The sequence below is a fragment of the Poromitra crassiceps genome (assembly GCF_964638095.1).
Source record: "Poromitra crassiceps genome assembly, chromosome: 3".
Taxonomy (NCBI): domain Eukaryota; kingdom Metazoa; phylum Chordata; class Actinopteri; order Beryciformes; family Melamphaidae; genus Poromitra; species Poromitra crassiceps.
This window is the reverse complement of record NC_139625.1, coordinates 29,572,551-29,585,447: the sequence shown is the minus strand read 5'-3', so window position 1 is coordinate 29,585,447 and position 12,897 is coordinate 29,572,551. Positions and strand designations below refer to the sequence as shown.

General features: G+C 45.2%; 1 protein-coding gene across 2 annotated transcripts in view; it reads left to right on the top strand.

The window, feature by feature from the left end:
- The window catches only part of asap2a (ArfGAP with SH3 domain, ankyrin repeat and PH domain 2a), a gene marked incomplete at its 5' end in the record, with an annotated part of 122,017 nt that overhangs the window by 35,069 nt on the left and 74,051 nt on the right, over positions 1 to 12,897 (top strand). For both annotated transcript variants that reach the window (XM_083632835.1, XM_083632834.1), the window contains one exon: positions 3,657 to 3,729. In XM_083632835.1, the coding sequence (XP_083488961.1) occupies positions 3,657 to 3,729 (73 nt within the window). The remainder of the gene's footprint in view (positions 1 to 3,656; positions 3,730 to 12,897) is intronic.

Genomic DNA, 12,897 nt, shown 5'->3' with positions numbered 1-12,897 from the left:
AAGCTGGAGGAAATCAGTGGAGATCCAGTGTGTGAAGAAGACTAAAGAAATCCTCCCACTTGGTCCCTGCACACACTCAATGAAGCCCTGATATCAGCACAAATGCTTTTAAGGCTTTACCTCTGAGTACTCTCTGGTTCCCTAAAGGAGCTCAGAGTAGCTTTAATGTACAGAGCACAGAGCCCAAGGTGCTATCAGCACTGCTAAGAACACACAAATCCAGTGGTCATCTCGGGTTACCCTCTCAACATGTCTGTGTGGTTGGGTTGGATGTTTTGGTGATGCAGAAGGGGATGCGTGCTCTGCATTGCACAGCATGATTCTCTGTCTTTGTGCAAATGCGTGGAGTGTTTTTAAAAATACCTACTGTACTGTATGGTAACTAGACGTTTGTAGACAAGTCGTCTGCCTGTGTGGGCTCTGAGCTATAGTTGGAGAGTCTGTTTCAGCCAGACAGAGCTAGTAGATAGTGTTTGTAGAGATGTTGTCTGCCTGTGTGGGCTCTGAGCTATAGTTGGAGAGTCTGTTTCAGCCAGACAGAGCTAGTAGATAGTGTTTGTAGAGATGTTGTCTGCCTGTGTGGGCTCTGAGCTATAGTTGCAGAGTCTGTTTCAGCCAGACAGAGCTAGTAGATAGTGTTTGTAGAGATGTTGTCTGCCTGTGTGGGCTCTGAGCTATAGTTGCAGAGTCTGTTTCAGCCAGACAGAGCTAGTAGATAGTGTTTGTAGAGATGTTGTCTGCCTGTGTGGGCTCTGAGCTATAGTTGGAGAGTCTGTTTCAGCCAGACAGAGCTAGTAGATAGTGTTTGTAGAGATGTTGTCTGCCTGTGTGGGCTCTGAGCTATAGTTGCAGAGTGTTTCAGCCAGACAGAGCTAGTAGATAGTGTTTGTAGAGATGTTGTCTGCCTGTGTGGGCTCTGAGCTATAGTTGGAGAGTCTGTTTCAGCCAGACAGAGCTAGTAGATAGTGTTTGTAGAGATGTTGTCTGCCTGTGTGGGCTCTGAGCTATAGCTGCAGAGTCTGTTTCAGCCAGACAGAGCTAATGAGATAATGGCAAGTGCAACAGATGAGTCATAACTGGAGTTCATGAAACTACAACCACAGCGCTGTAAGGCCTACATTTACACAGAGGATCAAGGAGTTTCTAGTTAGCTACGTTCAATACGTAGGCTTAGGCTATACAGAGTTGCTTGGCAAAACACTTTGGATGATGGTTGGTATCCATTTCAGAAAAAAAAGGTTCTTACAAATTACAATCTTCATTGCTCAGTAGGCCTTTTAAAACAGAAATCCTTTCAACTTTTATGCAATGATCACTGTTAGAGAGGGGTGGGGGCGCATACTACAGTGTCTCTCTGTCCCCCCCCCTCCCTACTCGTTTCATTAAGGTGAATATGGCTTTTATAAGTTATTTAAAAAAAAATTAAAAATGGAGAGTTAATAGAGCATGGTTAACTCTCGCAGGAGTTCATGCATGTTCACGTGCACTGTACTGTACTGTACGTTCATTAGCTCAGCTCACCGTTATGAGCTTGTTCAGCTCAGCGAGCTGCAGGACGGATGAGCCTAGGAATCGAGCGCCTAGTATGGATATATTGCCCAGCTCTACTAATGATTGTTTTAGCATTACGATCCTTGTTACATGTGTGAAAGATGTACACAGCAGTAATGTGCCATGTAACTGGCTCGTTAATTCTCGCATTCCAGGGAATTACGTTAACGTGTGCGGGTCTTATAGACGTAAGTGGCTCGAGCTGCGCTCGGAGGACAGAAAACCTTCTGAAGCTTTCTTTGTTGGAGTCCAGGTATGTTTTACAAGAAAGTGCTCGTCATTGTCGACGATAACGTTATCTGACCTGGCTAACAGTGGATACTCCGCTTGCTTGCTGTGTACCGAGCTCAAAGTAGTAGGCTACGTTCTTTGTTTTACACCCTGCGCTGTCCGCTACAAAAACAACTCTCTTCTTCATGACGTTCTTTCATATTTGGCGCCGTGACCGCCGGAAGTGTTAGACGGACCCGGAAGAATTTGGCCCACTGTAAGGTCTGAACATAAGGTGAATACAGTTCATAAGCTGAAGTCTTTCATAGGCCTACTTAATTGTGCTTTTCCCTATTATCTTTCATCTCTACTGAGTCAGTGCAGAGTAACCGTACCCCAGTAGGCTGATTGGATCTCCTGCTCCACACTTCGTAGGTGGCCTTGCCAACGCCCAGCCAACGCTGGTGGAAGAAGACTGAATAAGCACATTGTCCTTGTCAGTGTACTTGTCTTTCATTTTGTCTGTCTTTCTCTTTCTCTTATTGTCTGTCACTCACTCACTGTCTGTCCCCCTCCCAGTGACATGTAAATTATCTTATTTTCCCTCTAAAGTCAGTAATGTCGTCGTCCCCTCTCTCTCTCTCTCTCTCTCTCTCTCCCTCTCTCTCTCTCTCTCTCTCTCTCTCTCTCTCTCTGTCCGAAATACGAGCCTAGGGAGAACAGAGTGCTGAGTGCTTCTTACATTCTGCAATGGCAAACCGCTCATAGCTTGGATATTAATATCGCACCGATTTATGGTTTTAATTTGTTTTTGTCATCACAGCTACGTGTGTGTGTGTGTGTGTGTGTGTGTGTTGCACCTGAATGGGAGTCATTGTATGTTTTGTTTTCAGTGGGTCCAGGGGATCTGATATGTGTTAGTCAGTCAGATGGGGAAGCGGAGCGGGGAGAGTGGCGCCGGCTTTGGCCCGGTTGGGCGGACCGGACCTACTTAGTAAAGTCCCAAAAACTCATTTCCTAAAATCCCCCGCCAGCCTCCGAGAGATTCCCTCACTCATCACCGAGATACAGTGGTGCCTTGTCTCAGCTGGGCTTCCAGCTTATGTCCTAGGTACTAGGTAGTGTTAGTCTGGGCTCAATTATTGTGTGTGTGCCTGCGCGTATGGTTATTCATAGGTTTATGTTCATATGTGCAAGTGTGTGTAATACATTTTAAATCATTTAGGTAAAATTGTCCTTCATTTGGGGTTCAGAAGCTCACCGCTCTTGTCCTGCAATCTGTTATATCAAGGAACACACGTACACTGAAATTGTGCACGTGTACACACACACTCATGGCACAGATACACGCGCACACACACACAGACACACACACACACACACACACACACACACACACACACACACACACACACACACACACACTGACACGGCCTTCTGCACTCACTGAGTGATTGACTAGGGAGCTTATGTCTATTCTTAGCTTTGCCTTGAATAATTCATGACTTGCAGACAGAGTGGAGATAGCATTCAAACACACACACACACACACACACACACACACACACACACACACACACACACACACACACACACACACACACACACACACCTTGCATTAATTGCACCCACTGCCACATGCAGTACATACATGATAACAGAGAAAGGAGAGCTCTCTAATAGTATATCTGGGCTCAGACAGAATAATGGCCTCGTAATGCAGGCAGAACAATGACTCAGCCTCTCCAGAATGTCTTACAATATATCAGCTAATCAACACTGATCTGAGTCACAAGTAACTACATTAATTCCCCTTCTGTGTCCCCTCTGCTTCTCCTCGCTCTCTCTCTCCCTCTTCTTCCTCTGTGTCTCTCGCCCTGTATTTGTCAATGCAGGCTCTGGATGTGGACCGCAGTGTTTTGTACAAGATGAAGAAGTCTGTGAAGGCCATCTACACGTCGGGTCTGGGTGAGTCCTAACGTCCTAACGCCATCTTTAGTCTAGAGATGGGATATCGATATCAGGTGCCGATGCTTTACATTACAGATTACGTCATTTGGCAGACGCTTCTTACCAAAGCGACTTACAATAACACATTTTTGTCAACAATAGAGAACTATGCAACGAAGGGCCCAGATGGACACTCAAAAGCTGTGTTTTTAGTCTTTGCCGAAAGATCAGCAGTGATTCGGCCGTCCTGACCGAAGGTGGGAGCTCGTTCCACCATTGTGGTGCCAGGGACGAGAAGAGTCACGAACGGGATGAGCGACTTTTGAGCCCCTGTAGCGGAGGAGGGGCGAGGCGTCCTGCACTGGTGGAGGAGCGGAGGGAACGGTGAGAGGTTTGGAACCTGACCATAGATTGTAGGTACAGAGGAGGTGTCTGGTGTACAGCCCTGTAGGCCAATACCAGGGTCTTGAATTTGATGCGTACCAAGATGGGAAGCCAGTGAAGGTCCCGGAAGAGGGGAGTGACATGAGAGAATTTGGGTTGGTTGAATACCAGACGTGCTGCAGCGTTCTGAATGAGCTGAAGCGGTCGGATGTCAGAGGCAGGTAGGCCGGCCAGGAGCACGTTGCAGTAGTCCAGGTGGGAGATCATAAGTGACTGGACCAGGAGTTGTGTCACTTCCCTGGTGAGAAACGGACGGATTTTGCAGATGTTGTACAAGGAGAACCTACAGTAGCGTGCTGTCGCAGCAATGTAGGCCGAGCAAGACAGCTGGTTGTCAAGGATCACCCCAAGGTTCTTAGAGGTTTGGGAGGGAAGTACAGTGGTATTGTCAATGGAGATGGAGAGGTCTGTGAGAGGGCAGTCTTTCCCTGGGAGGAAGAGTAGCCCTGTCTTGGAAAGGAATGAGAGAAGAGAGACAGGTATGTAGTTCTGAATGACAGTAGGGTCAAGGGAGGGTTTCTTAAGCAGAGGCTTGACTCTAGCAGTCTTTAGAGTAGCCGGAACAAGACCTGAGGACAGAGAGGAGTTGATGAGGGTAGTGAGGAAGGGAGATAGGTCAGGGGAGATGGTTTGGAGGAGAGAGGAAGGGATAGGATCGAGGGGACAGCAGGTGGCTCGGTTAGAGCTGACGAATTTAAGCACCTCACTGGGAGAGAAGGAAGTAAACCTGGGGACAGGGGGAAGAGAAGCAGGATTGGAGTCTGGAGTGATGTTAATGGTACCTGGAGGATGGAAGGAAGAGCTGATGTCATCCACCTTCTTAGTAAAGAAGGTTACAAAATGATCAGCAGAGAGGGAGGAGGGAGGGGAGGGGAGGGAGGGTTGAGGAGGGTGGAGAAGGTGGAAAACAGTTTACTGGGGGTGGACACAGAGGACTTCACAGAGGATTTCAGAGATGAAGAAGGAGGTTTTTGCTTTTGAGACAGCAGAGGTGAAGTTGGAGTGGATAAGGTGGTAGGAAGAGAGATCTTCAGGGTGATGTGATTTTCTCCATTTCTCCATTTCCTCTCGATGCTGACATAATTCACATATCGGATTATCGGACTGACATCGCCAATCCACGTTCCGATCCAGATTCCATTCATAGTTTAGGGCTGGGTTAAAAAAATCGATTCTCCGATTTTTAATAAATTTTTATTTTAATCCTTTGATATCGATTCATATGTCCAGAGATCGATTTTTTTAAATTAAAAAAATAAAATAAAATAAAATAATAATAATAATAATAATAATAATAATAATAATAATAATAATAATAATAAACAGGCTAAAATATTATGCTGTGTGTGGTAGTTGAAACATAGTTTCAAGTTGACGTTTATTTATGTTTGTAGTTGAAACAAAAACATAAATACTGTAGGCTACATAAATGGAAATGTTTGATCATTAATATCTACTTTTAGAAATGATATAGGCTGAAATCAAATCACTGCATAATTGTGAAAGTGTCTTTATTGACAGATGAAAAGGCTGTTATTTACGCTTTGTCACCACCTGGTGAGTAAATATATGTGTAACTAAAACCATTAAAATTGACAACCGGTCCGCAACTTTTTTCCCCATGTATCTACTTGGCGCAAAAAAGGTTGGGAACCCCTGTGTTACATAACTGGACAGTCATGTAATTCAGGTTACAGCTCAAAAAACACGTTTTGCTATCACTAACCAAATCAATATTGAAATTAATCTAATCGGAATCGAATCGAATCGGGATTAATCGATTCGTAACCTTGTGAATCGGAATCGATTCTTGAAATTTGAACCAATACCCAGCTCTACTTGCGCTGGACCATAAACCCACCGTAACATAATGAAACAGTGCTAGTAAGTAGTAGTGAGCTAGTAATGTTAGCAGTTAGCTACTTCAACAACATGTCCTTAGTTTTCGAGATATTTTATTCTTCTAAATATTTAGGGGTTCCGACTTTACCGCAGGGGTGTTCAATTATTGTAATAATTTTGAGTGGGTCAATTGTTTTGGAAATATCATTTATTAACCTTTATTAATTGTTTAATTTAATATGGTGGAATATAATATGAACAAGGTACAGTAACTAATGCTATGAGATCATTGTTTACCAAACCAAATACTAAATGATTACACAGTAGGAGTCAGCTATTGGTGCATCTCTACTCTAGTCAGCAAGCTTCCCTCTGATTTTGGTCACAGATTAGTTTATCGTTTCTAGCTTATCTTTATGATAAAGCTCTACCTCTTTGAACCATTGCCTTTGACACGACTGATGCGGAAAACATGCTACCGCGTCAAAGCCCTCGCCATTATGCACTGAGGACTACGCCGCGGCTGACAAGCCTGCTGGCGCAGCGGCTGTGCAGCTCCCAGAAAATGTGACTCGATATACAGTTCACTGAAATCCTTGTGAAAGCACACAATTTACTCATTTTGCTGGGGACTCCCCTGCCACCCGCTCGTCAAGCTGACTTTTGAGTATATACTGTACATGTACGTCTAGCTGCCCTCGGCAATGCTCCTAGTCGAGGCTGACGCTGGAGCATGTTTCCAGCTTGAGGGTGGATTTTTGTCACTGTATGCCTGTGTGTTTGTGTGTGCTGCTCCCTGTGGCTGGCTGTCACAGTGTCGGGTGTTTCCAGCGTCCCTTTGTTTGGCCTGCATGACACCCTGCTGAGAGAGAGCGGGCGAGAGGGCAAGCCAGAGAGAGAGAGAGAGAGAGAGACCTCTAAACAATGTGCTGAGCATGTCTTTTCTGGGAACAGTACAGGCTCTGTTCAGGCCAGAGGGACAGCTGTCTGATCCAGACCCCCAAAGAAACAGCTGGGGAAGGGCACAGTGTGCGCGGCGCGCGCATGTCTGTGTTAGGGATGGGTATCATTTTGTATTTTCTCGATACCGGTTCTAGAACAAAAGTTTTAAAATGGTACCAGTGCCTAAAACAGGTGGCCTGAACCAATACTTTCTCAAATTTAAAGTGGATTTAAAGCAGATATTTTTTTTTTTTATTTAAAGAGGATTTTCATGCTCCAAACGATAATGTTAGTGAAGTTGTTCGTTGCTGGTTTCGGTGCACCAGAGGGCAGATATTTCACTCAGCAGCTCGGGCATGGCACCGAAATGAGGCACCTAAATCTGCGGTGCAATTCAGTCCTGTAAGTACTGGTTGTAAAGGTACCGGTACCATAGTGGTACCTGGTTTCAGGTACCATAGTGGTACCTGGTTTCAGGTACCATAGTGGTACCTGGTTTCAGGTACCATAGTGGTACCTGGTTTCAGGTACCCAACCCTTGTGTGTATAGTCACACTCTCGCTTCGGACACTGTTACAAAGTAAGGACGGGCATTTTCAAGCAAAAAATACTATTAGAAATTCACTGGGAACTATTCAACAATTCTTGGTTACAGATCCACAAGACAGGCAGATATACTGTGTGTGTGTGTGTGTGTGGGTGTGGAGTTTTTTCTAACCTGTGTATATATTCAAGGATGCTACTGTGTAGAATTTTCCTCTATTCATCTGTCAACATAAATGGCCACATTGTAGATAAAGCACCTTCATTTGAATGTACTGTATGTGGTTAGTGTTGCAGGTTGCACCTGTCTGGGAGCTGCAGGTGTCTCAGGCAGTTGGGAAGTGTTTTCATACTGGACAAACTTCCTTATCTAGATCACGTGGGAGGAAGAAAAGCAAGATATTTCCCTCCCAAGTGACGCTCATCCAGATTTCTATCTGTGTTTACAGTGCAGGAGAAAGCATGTGTGATGGCACTATGCAGTGTGTGATGGCACTATGCAGTGTGTGATGGCACTATGCAGTGTGTGATGGCACTATGCAGGCTTCTCCTGGTCTTTCATTTACAAGGACCTTTTCTCATCTGCAGTCATTTAGGAAAAGCTGTCCAGACTCTGCTCTGTTTTGAATACAAGCAGGGCGCCTCCTCTAAGCCCTCTGTGGTATGCCTGTATCCACCCTGTGCTGTGACATGGACAATGTCAGAGAGACAGACAGACAGACAGAGACAGAGATACACCTACTTAGGTAGCCATTGTCTTACAAACATAAACTCTAGCTTAGATGATAGCAACAGAGGAGAGCATTACACATTACTCAACCCTATCCGTTATGGGCTGATATGAAAACATGTGTTAGAGATGAAAGATCTTTGATTGCACAGAGAGATATTGTGAGAGAACGATTCAACTAATTTGGGTTCTAATATTTAAAGAGTAATGTTTCAAAATGAGGAAGCATACATTTATCAACTTTGATAACAGGCAATTCATGGGTTGACAGAGCTGACGCTTTTCCCCCAAAATGTAAAATGTTTAGTAATAGACCTTTTCTTTACTTTTCCTAGCCATAGTCCAGTCTGGTTTTGACTCCTGCTGCCAGCCTACAGACTGTGAGAGTTGATTTATGGTGACAGTGATTGGACAGACAGAAAGAAAGTCATTTGATCAGTTACCAACCTGCCAGACACACAAGCTGCCATCTATTCAGACACAAAGCAGGCAGACATGTGGGCAGCCAGCCAGTCACTCAGACGGTCGGCCACACCACAATAGGTTCACGCCATCAAATTGGGGGTGAAAGGTTTTCTCCAGTTCTGCCCATCATGCTCCCCAGAAACGTGTGCGCATTATTAGTCACATGCATCATTTATATAATTATTCACTGGATGATGTCAAGGCGGGTATTCCTTTATCTCAGACAGTTCTAGCTGGGCTGCTGACTGTGTGTTTCCAGGGATTTCAAGATTTTGCATAGATAGAGAAGCTCTGGTTTATTTTTCTTCATCATGTGATAAAACACAGAACTGAAGTGACAAGACTTGGTGGAAATGGGAAAAACAGGGAAGCATAGAAATGTGTGCAGGCGAGATTTATAAACCCCAAGGGGCTTATATAGAACAAACCTAGCAAAGCAAAAATACATTCTAAATTGGAACATGCATGAACTGGAGAGATGCTGCCTGACACTTAGTGAGGCAATCATGTTACAGTATCTAAAAACAAATCTCTGTCACTGTGTTTGAGAGAGAGAGAGAGAGAGAGAGAGAGAGAGAGAGAGAGAGAGAGAGAGAGAGAGAGAGAGAGAGAGAGAGAGAGAGAGAGAGAGAGAGAGAGAGAGAGAGAGAGAGAGAGAGAGCATACCAGCATTTCTCAGTCTTCCCCAGAGCTGTTGAATAATGAGACACATTCATACACCACAGGGTGCTGACTGCCATAACCCTCTCAGAGAACACCTCACTGGTATGACTGGCTGATCAGCCCCAATGGATATTGACGGATATATCGGCCTGCAGGGATATTTTATGGCTGTGAAAATGAGGAATGTTAATCATGAGAAGTGGGAGGAGAGGATGGAGTGTATATAATGTGTTCATAGAGGTTTGGATGATGGAGTGTATAACGTGTTCATATAGAGGTTTGGAGGATGGAGTGTATAATGTGTTCATATAGAGGTTTGGAGGATGGAGTGTATAATGTGTTCATATAGAGGTTTGGAGGATGGAGTGTATAATGTGTTCATATAGAGGTTTGGAGGATGGAGTGTATAATGTGTTCATATAGAGGTTTGGAGGATGGAGTGTATAACGTGTTCATATAGAGGTTTGGAGGATGGAGTGTATAATGTGTTCATATAGAGGTTTGGAGGATGGAGTGTATAATGTGTTCATATAGAGGTTTGGAGGATGGAGTGTATAATGTGTTCATATAGAGGTTTGGAGGATGGAGTGTATAACGTGTTCATATAGAGGTTTGGATGATGGAGTGTATAACGTGTTCATATAGAGGTTTGGAGGATGGAGTGTATAATGTGTTCATATAGAGGTTTGGAGGATGGAGTGTATAATGTGTTCATATAGAGGTTTGGAGGATGGAGTGTATAATGTGTTCATATAGAGGTTTGGAGGATGGAGTGTATAATGTGTTCATATAGAGGTTTGGAGGATGGAGTGTATAACGTGTTCATATAGAGGTTTGGAGGATGGAGTGTATAATGTGTTCATATAGAGGTTTGGAGGATGGAGTGTATAATGTGTTCATATAGAGGTTTGGAGGATGGAGTGTATAATGTGTTCATATAGAGGTTTGGAGGATGGAGTGTATAATGTGTTCATATAGAGGTTTGGAGGATGGAGTGTATAACGTGTTCATATAGAGGTTTGGAGGATGGAGTGTATAACGTGTTCATATAGAGGTTTGGAGGATGGAGTGTATAATGTGTTCATATAGAGGTTTGGAGGATGGAGTGTATAATGTGTTCATATAGAGGTTTGGATGATGGAGTGTATAACGTGTTCATATAGAGGTTTGGATGATGGAGTGTATAATGTGTTTATATAGAGGTTTGGAGGATGGAGTGTATAACGTGTTCATATAGAGGTTTGGAGGATGGAGTGTATAATGTGTTCATATAGAGGTTTGGATGATGGAGTGTATAACGTGTTCATATAGAGGTTTGGAGGATGGAGTGTATAATGTGTTCATATAGAGGTTTGGAGGATGGAGTGTATAATGTGTTCATATAGAGGTTTGGAGGATGGAGTGTATAATGTGTTCATATAGAGGTTTGGAGGATGGAGTGTATAATGTGTTCATATAGAGGTTTGGAGGATGGAGTGTATAACGTGTTCATATAGAGGTTTGGAGGATGGAGTGTATAATGTGTTCATATAGAGGTTTGGATGATGGAGTGTATAACGTGTTCATATAGAGGTTTGGAGGATGGAGTGTATAATGTGTTCATATAGAGGTTTGGAGGATGGAGTGTATAATGTGTTCAAATTCGCGCCCTCCCCCCCAAAAAAATAAAAATTAATGAAAACTCTAATGACGTTCACAGACCCAGGCTACGTTAGCCACGTTAGCATTGTGTGGCGGCTGAATACCACAGACCGCAGGTTCAGACACCGTTTAAGGCACAAATACTAGGAAGCAGAGTAATATATAAAAAATAGCAATCTTTATTTAGAAAAAGGTTGTTTTGTTAATTAAAACAGCGCTCAGCACAACATCACAGGTTGATTATGGCAGGACAGGTGGCAGGAAAAATAACACAAAACTAACAAACAACCAAGGCAGTGGCCCCACTCACTCTGTTCTCCCCTATTGCCACACTGTAGGCCTACGTTGCACCTGCTCAAAGAGCCCTTGTACAGGTGATCCACTGGCACACACACACACAAGGAATTAAGGCCAGACGCCTCTCCGACACTGGGCCCGCTTCTCCCCAAACACAGCACACGCTGTCGTCAGCCCGTCGCAGCCTCGCAAGCTGCTCAATACGCCGCTGGGCCGCTGGCTGTAACTGCTAAATGCAGCTGAGTCCAATCAGGACGGAAACGTGCGGTGCGGGATCCCAACCCTTCGCGGAGGCGACCAAGCCCAGTCTGACATCCACGGATCGCCAACAGGTGCGTCTTATTGCCTAATCACAGCTCCGCACTCAAATTACACTTCCGGCCAGACCAGCGCAAGTCCACCCGGCTACATACACCCCCCCTTTACTTAATCAGTGTCCCACTGATGCAGTATGGTCTACCTTACTGTAAGTTTCCAAATCCACTCCCACCAGACCGTCAGCTAGACCTGAAAGAACCTCTTTTAACACCCCCACGCACTGCTGCAGCTGCAGCGGAATTGCAGACCTAGGCAACCGGTGCGGGTTGGAATGAACACCAGCCGTGGTACGAGTCGATCTACGAAGCCCTGGTGAAGGTGGGGGCGAAGGCCCAGGTGAAAGCAAAGCCGGTGGACGAGGTGAAAGCTCCCCCATAGTACCTACTTCCTCCCCCGACAGACTGGGATGAAGCCCCAATGCCCCTGGTACAGGCTTTTGGGGAGAAGACGCATGCTCACCACGCACTCCCTCCTCACTCCCTTGCACCCCCGGTAAATCACCTTCCTGCTGGGACCCTTCCTTTACTGGCAAGTCTTGCCCCCTGAAGCTAGACACTATCACCCCAAACAGGGACTCATCTAAATCCACCTCAACAGGAGATGGAGACTCCACCACCCCCAGGACCTCAGGCTCTTGGCCCCTTGACTGCAAACGTGGGCCACCCACTCGCAACCCACCCTGCTGCAGACTATGCTGTGGCTTGGAGACATTAACAGGAACAACAGAATACACAGGCAGATTAACATCCACCGGTGCCACCACTCTTGGCTGAGGGGTGTTAGAGATACAACGCTCACATGCGTTACAAAATGCCTCGATGTCTTTAAACATTCCCGGCCAATAACAACACTTCCGAACCAACTTGAATGTCCTACCAACACCTTGACACCCATGGTCCGTATGCATGTGAGCAAGCACCTCCCTGTGCAATATGGCAGGCAGTACAAGTTGTTTAATCAACCCCTCTTTCTGATCACACAGCTCTCGATACAACACTCCCCCCACCTCAACAATTCTCCCCCACTGCCTCAGAAGTACAACCGTCCTGTGACACTCCTGCAACCTCTCTTCCCTACCAGGCTTCGCCGCCCTCAGCCAGTATGTTCGGAAAGCTGCTATTACAGGATCACTGCGCTGAAGACTTAATAAAGTGGGCAAATCAAAGGCGGGAAAACTGGACACTGAAGCATGGTGGGGACTAGCACTGGCTTCCTCACATAAAACCCTTTGATGTGGCGTCGACAGCACACCGTGCGTCATCTGAAAAGTTTGCGCCACAGCCGCCCCCCATGACTGCCTC